The sequence below is a fragment of the Triticum dicoccoides genome, chromosome 6B (assembly GCF_002162155.2).
Source record: "Triticum dicoccoides isolate Atlit2015 ecotype Zavitan chromosome 6B, WEW_v2.0, whole genome shotgun sequence".
Taxonomy (NCBI): Eukaryota; Viridiplantae; Streptophyta; class Magnoliopsida; order Poales; family Poaceae; genus Triticum; species Triticum dicoccoides.
Genome location: NC_041391.1, coordinates 513879341 through 513891366, shown reverse-complemented (window position 1 = coordinate 513891366; position 12026 = coordinate 513879341). Strand labels below are relative to the sequence as shown.

The following is a 12026-nucleotide window of genomic DNA, read 5'->3' as shown; positions in this document are numbered from 1 at the left end:
CAGAAGCTGCAACCTCAAAATCCAAGAGTTGCTCATGGATGCTGAAATCAGTGATGGGCGGAGTTACATGGAGGTGACCATCGTCGCCACTACAGTCACTTTGTACAACCCACAGCATCCAGATGCTGCAACCGTGGCATCCAAGTGCTGGAACCACGGTGACCAGATGTTGGAAGCTAGCAGCTGCCGATGGTGACCACACACGAATGGGGGAGTGCTACAACCATGACATCCAAATGTTGGAACCGTGATGCCGAGAAGTTGGAACCATGTTGGCCTTTTGCTACATTCATTCATGGTGGAGCTGTGACCAGCGACGGCGGTGGCGACGTTTTGCTGGAACCATTGGTGAATTTTGCTACGACCGACATGTAAATTTGCTACCTATATTCACAGCAGAGCTGCGCCCCGCACGACGATGAGGACACAACAACGACCTGCGACGGCGTTTTTTGCTGCAACAGCCATCAGTTTTGCTATGACCATGCGAGAAATTTGTTACATCCATTTTGGATGGCAGAGAGGTAGCGGGGTCGGCCGTGCGACGGTGCTTCGAGGAGTCCTCCATAGTTGCAACCTTTCTTGTGAGGGGAGCTGCTAGAGGAGGGCGGCGTGGATGGGGGTGTTGCAACCACGAGCAAGTCCGACGACGGCGAGCCTCCATTGTTGCGTCAATGGGGGAGGGAGCAGGGGGCACGAAGCCAATGCACCGGTAGTCCGCGTTGGGGAAGATGAGGCCGGAGAACGGGGGCGCGGGGCCGTTGGGCCAGTGCGCCGGAGGTCTGCGCGAGCAGGAGGAAGGGGAAGGCCGCAGGGTGAGCTAGGCGTCGGACGAAATCTGACAAGCGCGTGGCTCGCATCGTACGACTCGAAAGCGACCGGCCCAAAGTTTGGGCCGGCGCGCCGACGCCTATCATCCCCCTTAAAGTTATATGACAAGATGGTGTATAAAAAAAGAAAAAAGAAAGCATGAACTATATGTTTTTTTCTTCGAACGTCCGACGCATATATAGTTCATGACCACACAAAAATTAGCGCAACAATCGAACGAAAGTGCTGTTCTGCTCTCGGGCACATATGTGCTCGTTATCTGCCCCGTCAACACGCAGCGAGATTTTCAAACCCAGACGTATAGGCCCAGGTATAGTTGACGTATTATTAATATCTGCATGACCCCATGGCCCACATCTGACTACCAGGTAACATGACGCCGTAAGGCACTATAGGTCCGGCTGGGAAGTCAGTCACGATATGGGCCGTGAACTAGAGATTCTGGACTAACGGAGAACTGCCAACCCATTATTTATTGTCACTTGCCTCAAAAAATAATTTGTTTATGTCACCGTTGCAGTTACAACTAATCTTCCAGTACACGTCTCGCCTCCTTCCTCACCGGCTAAATCCAACTCCGGCTAGATCCACCACACATCTACAGTCCATTAGACCATTACAAGGAACCAGATCGGCAGTGCTCTTCCACTACCTGATGTCTACCTCTTCCTCATCTGCCGTTGCCGATGATATCTTGCCGCTGATTCCCTGCCCGGATTGCGGCGAGCAGATCAAAGCTTGTACCCAATTTTGAAACCATGAATCGCCTTCTCAAGTGCAGTAGCTCGTAGGACACGACGTCCTGCCTGATGCGGCAGCACCAATCCTCACTGTGTGCAAAATAATCCATGAAAACAAGGAGTGTCAGGTGTAATATCACATAAACACCACAAGTCATTTTACAACCAAAAAATTGAACACTCAGGTTCGCCGCATAACAGTTTACTCAGGACGCATTGCTACAGCCATGAAGTTCAGATCACACAACATATTTTAACAAACCTACATGCTAACTCATTAATTTGTCCATTCTTTTTTCATACTTAAGGCTTGGAATCAAACACCAGACGACAATCAGGATCAACAAGTGCACAAACTGTTGTACTAGATCTGACACTTTCTTTACTCAGGTGCAGACTACCTCCAAAGTTCACAGCAAACAAGACTGGTTCCTACAATTTTGGTGGGTCGAACACAGCACATTCCAGGTTGCTACAATTTTCCACTCACATATGAAATCATTCAATCAATCACCACTTATATATTGTCTCACTTTTACATATGAATAGCCCAATGCGTCCCTACAAATTGCACATCTGCATAATGCCATACCTTCGCATCCACCCAGGAGCTTTTGGGTCGATCTGCTTAATCGACTGCTCAGATCCTTGCTTGTGTATTCATCGCTGCCTCCGTCGCACAGATCTGCCTGTCCGCACTCACTTCCCTCATGGGCAGCAGCTGCTCCACAACCATTGCGAAGATTGGGTAATGCAGAGGCTCCATCGGAATGTTGATGTCAGTCACCTCTTCTGGCATGATTGTTCTGCGTAACGAAATAGGCAAAATTTAAGATCCATATCAGGATAAGCTATCAAAATCACACAGAACACATAAAAATTGGCCAGATTCAAACAACCTAATTGGCTTCATGAAAAACTCCATCTTCAGCGCCTACCTTCTTCTTGTTTCGTACAGAAGTTTGTTCCCTGAGGCCACCACTCTCCCTAATGGAAGAATCAACACTCCTGAGGTAGGAGATAATTGTATCCTGCATTCCATCCGTGCATTAACACGGTTGCTATTGCAGTTCATGGAAAGCAAGTTTCCCAGTCGACGGACCGGCATGGACATTGACGCCCTGAGCCACAACTCTGCTTCCAGCCGTCGATGGCGCTCGCCCAGTGTTCACGTCGGACGTATAAAGAAATGTCCATTTTTACAAACAAACACAGGAATGGCCCAGCAATTCAACGAACCCAATCTCGATGTCGAGCTCAACCGCTAAGATGACGAGCTCATGTGTGCTCGAGCATGGTAACTCAGCGTCCTTGTAGAAATCATATGCTTCTCCTACAGAATCAAAGTTGATACCTAGTTTTGGTTAAATGACATATTCATTAGGATTGTCCGCAAAACCAAGAATTGCCTTCTCCAAGCCAGTAGCTTGATTAGGACAGGATGTCCTACTAGGTGCAGTTGCACCAATCCTCTCTTGCATCAATCAAGTACTAGTTGAATGTCTATGCATTGCTATGGAAGAATGAAAAAAAAATGCGGTGACCAAACAATTGTGCTAATTTAGAGATTATGTGTCGAGCATAACGACATGTGTTTTTCATTTATATGCCGACAAACTGATTTCCTTTCCCTCACCTATCCTCCTTGGCAGTGGTCGTGACAACAAAATTCTTCGGACTATAATATCTGTTGTAGATTACTGCATCTATAATGCTTGAATACGGCATGAGGTGGCCCAGGGCCTAATGCCAGCCTAGCTCCACCACTGTGTTGTCGGCAAGGTCTTCCATATCTACAGAGACGAGGAAGAAGCTGGACACGCAACTCCATTGCCGGTATCTCTCCCCAATTTCTTTGTCGCCACTCATTACCCAAGTAGGCCTACGGTTTAGGTAAAGCAATGGAGGACTGATCCAAGTTATCCTGTCATTTAATTTTCATTAACAGCATACAATTCATCGTCTAATTTTAACAGAGCTGCTCTCTGATCCTCACAAGATTTTTTAACGTCTATTCTATTCTCATCAAGGGACTTCAGATTTTTAGAAAGTAAACTTGCTTCCTTCTTCAAAGTCTATAAAACAGAACATGGGTCACTATGAAAATTGACGAAATTCAAACTGAAAAAGAAGAAGGTGCTGCTTTTTACAAAATGCCTTATGTTACTCGTCAATGTAAGGAAGGAAAACGAGTCTTGAACATTTGGAGGTGTGCTACCTCTTGCTTTTTCCTGCAAACATTAATTGCCGCTCTTGATTAAGGTGATACAAATGAACATGCAACTGTGTCCTTGCCCAGAAGTCATGACCTGCAAGTTTTTGAACATATACTATTTAGTACTTCCGAGGAGTATTGATCTGTATATTTACTGTGAAGGACGCCATTAGAGTAGCAGAGATGTAATTACCCGGCAATGCCCTGTTCTGAACCTGAGCATCGGCTAGCGACATCTTGTTGTTCCCTGTTTTACAAAGAAGAAAATTATACGGAGAAAAATGAATCAAAACTGTCACGACCCAGGGGAGAGGAGAGATCGGGATGAGAAGGGGATCGAGATGCAGAGGGTGAGAGGAGAGCTTGGAGAAGGGGAAAGGAGAATTGAGATCTTTTTCCAATCCTACCCAGTGTCTCGTCCACGGTACAATATGTAGCCGCCCACCTGGGCCCTCTCACACCCACACACGGCCTCAGGCCCAACACACACTTGCTTACATGGCCTCTGGCCCAACACACACACGCTAGCTCTGTTGCAGTTCAGTTAGTTCAGTTAACTGAACTGCACTTTCAGTCCGCTGCGGATGTATCATCTGCAGGCATGACATTGTCCCCTCCTTGAGAAGCAGCCTCCTCCCAGATGCAAGCCGACGGGTAACGTTGCCGTAGGATGTCATAATCCTCCCAGGTGGTGGCCGCCGGTGGCATGTTGGCCCACTGGACAAGCAATTGGACGACTGGAGCGTCGCCCTTTTTCATCATGCGGCGATCCCGGATGGCGATTGGTTCAGACTCGCCGGCGGCGAGGTCCGGTACCCTGGGCAGTTCCGTAAAGACTGGAGTATAATCAGGAGTGAAAGGCTTCAATTGGGAGACGTGGAATACCGGATGGACGCGGCTGTCCGGAGGCAACTGCAGTCGGTATGCCAGGGAGCCAATGCGCTCGGTCACCAAGAACGGGCCATAGAACTTGTATGAGAGCTTGCGGCAGGGGCGGTTGACGACGGAAGATTGAGCGTACGGTTGGAGCTTGAGCAGAACCTGCTCTCCCACATCGAACGCGCGCTCAGCACGGTGTCGATCCGCCTGCTTCTTGAAACGCGCCTGGGCGCGCGAGAGCTGCGCGCGCAACAGGTCGGTGTGCGCGGCCCAGTCCAGGTCACCAGAGGACGCGCCGACGGGCAGCGTGGAGCTGAGTTGAGGAAGGCCGCCCAGGTTGGGTTCTGTGCCGTAGAGCGCCTTGAACGGGGAGCACTTCAGAGACGAGTGGTGGGAAGAGTTGTACCAAAACTCTGCTGCTGGCAGCCACTTGCGCCATCGATACGGGGTGTCGTGGACGGCGCACCGGAGATACATCTCCAGGCACTGGTTGACGCGCTCCGTCTGCCCATCCGTCTGCGGGTGATAGGTGGTGGAGTACAACAGCTTGGTGCCGGCCGCGGCGAGCAGTTCGCGCCACATGGCGCTAGTGAAGATCTTGTCCCGATCAGAGACGATGGAGAGAGGTACGCCGTGCAGCTTGATGACGTTGTCCCAAAACGCACGGGCGACGTGGACCGCGGTGAAGGGGTGCCGGAGCGGCACAAAGTGCGCGAACTTAGTCACGCGATCGACAACGACCATGATGGAATCGTACCCTTCAGATTTGGGTAATCCCTCAACGAAATCCATGGTGAGGTCTTGCCAGGGCGCTGTAGGTATTGGGAGGGGTTGGAGCTTGCCCGCCTCGTGTGTGTTCTCATGCTTGGCATGCTGGCAGACAATGCATTGGCGAACAAAATCCTCAACGGCACGCTTCAGACCCGACCAGGCAAAAAGTTTGCGCACTCTGTGATATGTTGCTGTGGCGCCTGAGTGACCTCCCACGGCGCTATGGTGGAGAGCAGCGATGAGTTTGGTCTGTAGAGCTGAGTTGGCGCCGATCCAGAGTCGACCGCATTGCCGGATTACGCCTTGCTGCAGGGTGCGCCCTTGATCGTCAGTGTTGATGACAACCAGCTTGGTGAGTAGCTCTTGAGAGTCGGGGTCGGTCTTGTAGGAATTGGCAACTTCTTGCAGCCATTGCGGTTGGCACATGGACAGTGCGTCAAGCTCCAGGAGGTGGCCAACGCGAGACAGCGCATCGGCAGCACTGTTGTCGACGCCCTTCTTGTAGCGGAAGGAGAACTGCAGCCCCACCATCTTGGACATGGCTTTGCGCTGGAGATCGGTTACCAGTTGTTGATCATCCAGTGCACAGAGACTCTTATGGTCAGTGACGATCTCAAATGGAGCACGCTGCAGGTACGACCGCCATTTGTCTATGGCCATCATGACGGCGAGAAATTCCTTCTCATATGTGGATAGCTTCTGATTGCGTACTCCCAGGGCCTTGCTGAGGTAGGCCACTGGATGGCCATCTTGCATAAGCACCGCGCCCACGCCGGTATCGCACGCATCCGTTTCGATGGCGAATGGGCGCGTGAAGTTGGGCAGCGCCAACACTGGCGTGCTCACCATGGCGCGCTTGAGCATGTCAAAGGCTTGTTGCGCCTTGTCGTCCCAGAGAAACCCTTTCTTCGTCAATAGTTGCGTCAGGGGCTTAGCGATGAGCCGTAATGGGGGACGAATTTACGGTAGTAGCCCGTCAGCCCTAAGAAGCCCCACAGCTCCGTGGGCGTGGTGGGCACGGGCCAGGACTACATGGCGCTGGTCTTGCTGTTGCCCGTAGCAACTCCCTCTTGTGAGATCACATGCCCGAGGTATTCAATGCTTGTTTGTGCGAACGAACACTTGCTGGCCTTGGCGAATAGTTGATGCTCGCGGAGAAGTTGCAGAGTGAGGCGAAGATGTTCCTCGTGTGCCTGCAGGTCAGTGCTGAATACCAAGATGTCGTCCAAAAATATGATGATGAACTTACGCACATAACGGCCGAACAATGTGTTCATCAAGCACTGGAAGGTTGACGGAGCATTGCAAAGGCCGAATGGTGTGTCTTGAAGGCAGTCTTTTCCTCGCCCTCCTCCCGCATGCGAATCTGATGGTACCCAGCACGTAAATCAATCTTGGAGAAGTACTTGGCGCCTGCCAATTCGTCCAGGAGCTCGTCAACTACCGGGAGGGGAAATTTGTTCTTCACTGTTGCAGAGTTGAGTCGTCGAAAATCGACACAGAAACGCCAACTGCCGTCCTTCTTCTTGACCAGCAGGACCGGGGCAGCGTAAGGGCTCATGCTGTGTGCGATGACACCGGAGTTGAGCATGTCCTGTACTTGCCGCTCGATTTCATCTTTTTGTGCCGGCGAGTAACGGTAAGGCTTGGTGTTGATAGGCATGGTGCCCGGCTCCAAATGAATGTCATGGTCATACTGACGACGGGGTGGCAGAGTAGTGGGTTCAGCAAACACGTCTTCAAATTCAGATAACACCTTCTGAATATTTGGGAGAACAAGTTCAGGTTGGGTTTTGTCCGTCCGCTCAATGGTAACCAAGGCTGCTGTCCAAATGTCATTCGCTACTTCCATGCGGTGCAATTCATAGGCATCCAATTCCGCTATGCGAGGCAGGTCTGAAGATTTTACTCCCTGCAGGTGGACAGTTTTGCCATTGACGTCGAATTGGATCGTCTTCATTTGCCAGTGACAGAGCATGGGGCTGTGTGCTGAGAGCCAGTCGATGCCAAGCACTCCATCATACGCGCTCAGCGGCAGAACCCGGAGATCGGTATGGAAAGTGTGCCCTGGGACCTGCCATGCCAACTGGTGAACAATTTTGTTACAGTGCAATCTCTGACCATTGGCCACTCGAACTGTAACCGCGGGTAACTCCTCTGTTCGGGCAGCGATCCGGGCGGTGAACGCTTCACTGATGAAACTGTGTGAGCTCCCCGAGTCCACCAGCAGCAGCATAACCTGATCACCCACTTGTGCACGTAAACAAATTGTAGCGGGGCCTTCCTCGCCAGATACATCATGTTCAGACAGAGAGCAACATTCGGGCTCTTGCGCCCCTGGTGCGTCCAGCAGCTGCAATGCGTGCACCGTGTCATCTGACAAAATCTCGCCAAAATCTCCCACTTCTATCATCAAAATATGTCCAGTGCGTTTGCACTGATGCTCGCGGGAGTATTTGTGACCACAGCGGAAACAAAGGCCATTGGCACGCCGGAATTCGCGCAGTTGCCGTTCCCGGGCGTACTAGTCCCCACCCTGTAGCGGAGGTGCCGCTGCTCGTGCCTGTGCTGGAACTGGTGCTGCTGGGGGAGGAGGACGGCCCACTGGCACAATGCGATGGCGCGGCAGACGCTGTTTCTCCAATTCCTCTTCCTGGATGCGCGCAAACACGGCTGCTCATGTGATGCTGGAGGGGCTCTGCAGTCGCACCCCAAGCCGTAGCTCATCTTTAAGTCCAAGCAGAAACTGTGATATGAAGAACTGTGTGCTCAGGGTCGGGTCCAGGGACAAGAGATGATACATGCGGGTCTCGAATTGTTGCCGATAATCCTGCACACTCCCTGTCTGGCGTAACTGAACCAACTCATGCATTTGTGTTTCGAATTCTTCTGGCCCGAATTCCTCCTCGATTGCTGCTCTGAAAGTCGCCCAACTGACCCCGGGATGCTTCTGTCGGTATGCTTGCAGCCACATCGCCGCCAGGCCTTCCATGTACAATACGGCGGTGGTCACCCAATTGTGCGGCGGCACACGGTACAGCTCGAAGTAGGACACACACCGCTCCAATGTTTTCGAGTCGATGAGTCGATGGGTCGCTCGGAGGGGGCGACTCTAGACTAGTCGTGACTAGTCTAGACTCACGGTCGACGAGTCGACATGGCGACGAGTCGACGTGAGTTAAGCAGCAGGCAGTCAGGGGAGGAGCACAAGTGCACAGCAGCAGCAGCAACCAGGGGAGGAGGGGAGGAGCACACCACCAGCAGCAGTAACCAGGGCCAACTGAGAGATGGGCCACTAGTTATGCACTTCCCTGTGGCCCAAAAGCCCATCTAGTAGCTATATACTCCTCCCGTGACCTAATCCACCATCCACACTCCCTCCTCCCTCACCACAGCCGCCATACATTCTGCTGCCACTCTCTTGCCACCAGTCCACCACTTCTCCTCCCAGCGATGGATCTCTCAACTCCCCTGCAGCAGCTCTCTTGCCACCGCTCCTCCTCCCAGCCTGTTCCTCTTGCCGCTGCAGCTTCAGCAGCGGCGGCGGCGGCGGCCAGCGCTACAGCGGGGGCGCAGAAGCAGCAGCAGCAGCGAGGCAGCACAGCAGCAGCAGCAGCATGGCGGCAGGAGAGTGCTCCAGATCCAGCGATGCCTCGAGTCGTTCGACCCAAAAACCACGACTAGTCGTGACTAGTCGAGACTAGTCGCGCGAGTCGCTCGACTCATCCCAGGAGTCGAGTCGAGAGGCTGAGTCGGCCCTGGAACTGCGACTCGTCGACTAGTCGACGACTAGTCGCGACTAGTCGAGCGACTCGAAATCCATGCACCGCTCCAGCCAGAAGCGCGGTGTGGTGCCGTCGAACCGAGGGAATTCATGCTTGGGTGGCTTCGTGTAGTAGTCACCCTGACGCTCGCGCTCGGTGGGCGATGGGGCCCCGGCAATCAGCAGCGGGGGGCCGTGGTTGACGAGCCGCGCGAATGGGAGCTGCGCCGCGCCGTCCGTGTAGAGGTGGGTCGGTGTGGGGCGGATCAGTGGTGGAGGTGGTGGTGGTGGTGGTGGTGCCCGCGCGGAGGAGTCCGCGGTCGCTGACGGAGACGAGGTGCCCACGCCGGTCGTGGCGACTGGATCGGGCGCTGGCGGGGTCTTGCGGGCCTCATCCACGTCGGCCTGGGTGAGGTCGATCTGCTTGGCAAGGTGCTTGAGTTCGTCGGAGACTTGGTTGTTGTAGGAGAGCTGTGCTTGGTGGCGTTCGTCGGCAGTTTTCTGGTTCGCGTCGAGACGGCGGATGACCGACTCGAGCAGGCTCTGCAGCTTGTCGGTCGTCTTCGACATGGCGTCGAGCACCCGCCGAGTCTGGGCCGAGGGTTTGGAGGGCGGCGCCGTGGTCTCGCTCCAAATCAACCGAACCCCGGGTAGGATTTTGTGCGGACTCGCCGGAGCGGCCGCATCTAACCCGGTGGATGTTACCGGCGATCGAGAGGGTGTGAGATCAGCGGCAGCGGCGAGGTAGTGGGCAAAAAAATTTGGCTCTGATTACCAGAATTGTCACGACCCAGGGGAGAGGAGAGATCGGGATGAGAAGGGGATCGAGATGCAGAGGGTGAGAGGAGAGCTTGGAGAAGGGGAAAGGAGAATTGAGATCTTTTTCCATTCCTACCCAGTGTCTCGTCCACGGTACAATATGTAGCCGCCCACCTGGGCCCTCTCACACCCACACACGGCCTCAGGCCCAACACACACTTGCTTACATGGCCTCTGGCCCAACACACACACGCTAGCTCTGTTGCAGTTCAGTTAGTTCAGTTAACTGAACTGCACTTTCAGTCCGCTGCGGATGTATCATCTGCAGGCGTGAGAAAAACATGCTAGAGCAGGAAGTAGTTTCACTTGAACCAATCCTAGAGAAGCCTCTTGTGGTTATGCCTGCGACAAAACCAACAACTTTGACTTGGAATTATTGACAGTCCACCTGCCACATACTAGAAGATGTTTTTTTGCTTTAGTTTTTCCTCCCCAAATTTTTATGGACTATTTCTACTACTCAGGGCTAGTTACACTTCATGATCTTGTTTTCCATCCCGACCTGCAGCACTAGACTTTTAGATTAGATTTTCTGGTGGTACTACTTAATCCTCACATAAGGCAAATTACTTAAACCTCACTCTGTATCAGTTAAGTAACTACGCTGTAGCATACCACCTGTCTTCAAGGTAACACAAGCATTCAAATTCGATTGTATTTTCTTAACTATGTAGCGCTTGTTTCCATTGTAACACAAGCATTCAAATCCGCACTCTGATTATATTTTCTTACCTATGCAGTAAGACTTGTTTTGAAGGTAACAAAGCATTCAAATACGCACTATGGTTATTCAGTACTGTCACAGAAGTGGCAGCAGTGTTCATGCTAAAAAAATGCTATCACAACCAAATTGCTTAACCCCTTTCAGTATCTAATTTTCTCAAATAATAATCTATTCTTGTAGCAGACCTAGTTCTTACTAAGAAGTCATGCTACCTCCATGTACAGCTTGTGTGGTATCGTAGATCCTTCAGACTACGATGATTAAAATTCAAGAATTGTGAAACTACATACTGCCATACCTTTGGTCCAGCCAGGGGCTATAGGATTCATCTCGCCCATCGACTGCTCGGATGCCCGTGGTGAACCTCCTTCCTCCGTAGCAGCTGCCCCCTGCGCCTCACAGATCTGCCCTTCTGCGTTCAGCTCCTGCATCGGCGACAGCATTTGCTCGGCAACTGGTTTGGTCACCGGATTAATGTAACGACTCCATAGGGGCGTCGTTGTGATTAACCTCCTCCAACATGGTCAATCTTCTAGTGCAGAAGAAAGAAACGGGAAATCGATATCATGGCTCAGAAATAAAACTCAAATGTGACCAAATACAAGTGCCTCCGATTCGTACCCAACAAGTTGGCTGCATCACGAACTCCACCATCACCGGCGTTGGATAGCCTTGTCCTAGAAGAGAAGAGGACTCCTCCCAGCTGAACTCTCTAATGGAAAAATCCAGCGGACTGAGGTAGGCGACGAGTCCATCCCCGCATTTACTCCAGATCTGTCGCAATAACTGGAAAGCACGATTCCTGATCCACGGATTGGGAAGGGACATGACGTTATGAGCCACGGCTCTGGTTCTGTCCGTCGATACCGGACGTTTACCCGTCACGATCCTGGCCCACATCGGCGTTCGTATATCAGCTATTTCATTTTTACCAACGCACCAGTCCATGGCCCATGAATTTAATGCAGCGGATCTCGATGCTATACTCCGCGGCCCAGATTAAGAGCACACATGTGCTCGTTTGCAGATAAACCACGTCCAACAATCGAATAGTTATTGAGGTGCATGACTTGATTCCCAGGGGAAAATGAATGCATGATTTAATGAGGTTACATGGTTTACATTGATAGATTAACTAGCACGCAGAGGTGCGGTGACACTCCGCGCCCATCGAAAAGTTTGTGCGTGCGTCTATGTTGTATTTTTTATAGGAGAAAGGGCGTCAGTCGGTTTGAGAGCGAGCAGTACTAAGATTAAAAAAATTGAATGGGATCATCCCCGTGA

The 12026-nt window shown here is 51.9% G+C and overlaps 1 protein-coding gene across 6 annotated transcripts; it reads right to left on the bottom strand.

Moving 5' to 3' along the window:
* Nucleotides 1–1278: 1278 nt before the first annotated feature.
* Nucleotides 1279–11608, bottom strand: LOC119323797. Of its 6 annotated transcripts, none has more exons than XR_005156506.1 (7): nucleotides 11364–11608; nucleotides 11041–11271; nucleotides 3980–4033; nucleotides 3790–3880; nucleotides 2510–2925; nucleotides 2164–2377; nucleotides 1279–1661 (listed from the first exon to the last, which is right to left on the bottom strand). XR_005156506.1 is itself a non-coding variant. In XM_037597510.1 (6 exons), the coding sequence occupies exons 2-5, from the start codon at nucleotides 11183–11185 to the stop codon at nucleotides 2212–2214; spliced, it is 456 nt and encodes a 151-aa protein (XP_037453407.1). In that variant the 5' UTR covers nucleotides 11186–11274; nucleotides 11364–11608; the 3' UTR covers nucleotides 1279–1661; nucleotides 2164–2211. The 6 variants fall into 6 exon arrangements, 2 of the variants coding, with proteins under 2 accessions (XP_037453407.1, XP_037453406.1); XR_005156505.1 differs by having other exon boundaries at nucleotides 2510–2904; XR_005156504.1 differs by having other exon boundaries at nucleotides 2471–3880.
* Nucleotides 11609–12026: the final 418 nt, after the last annotated feature.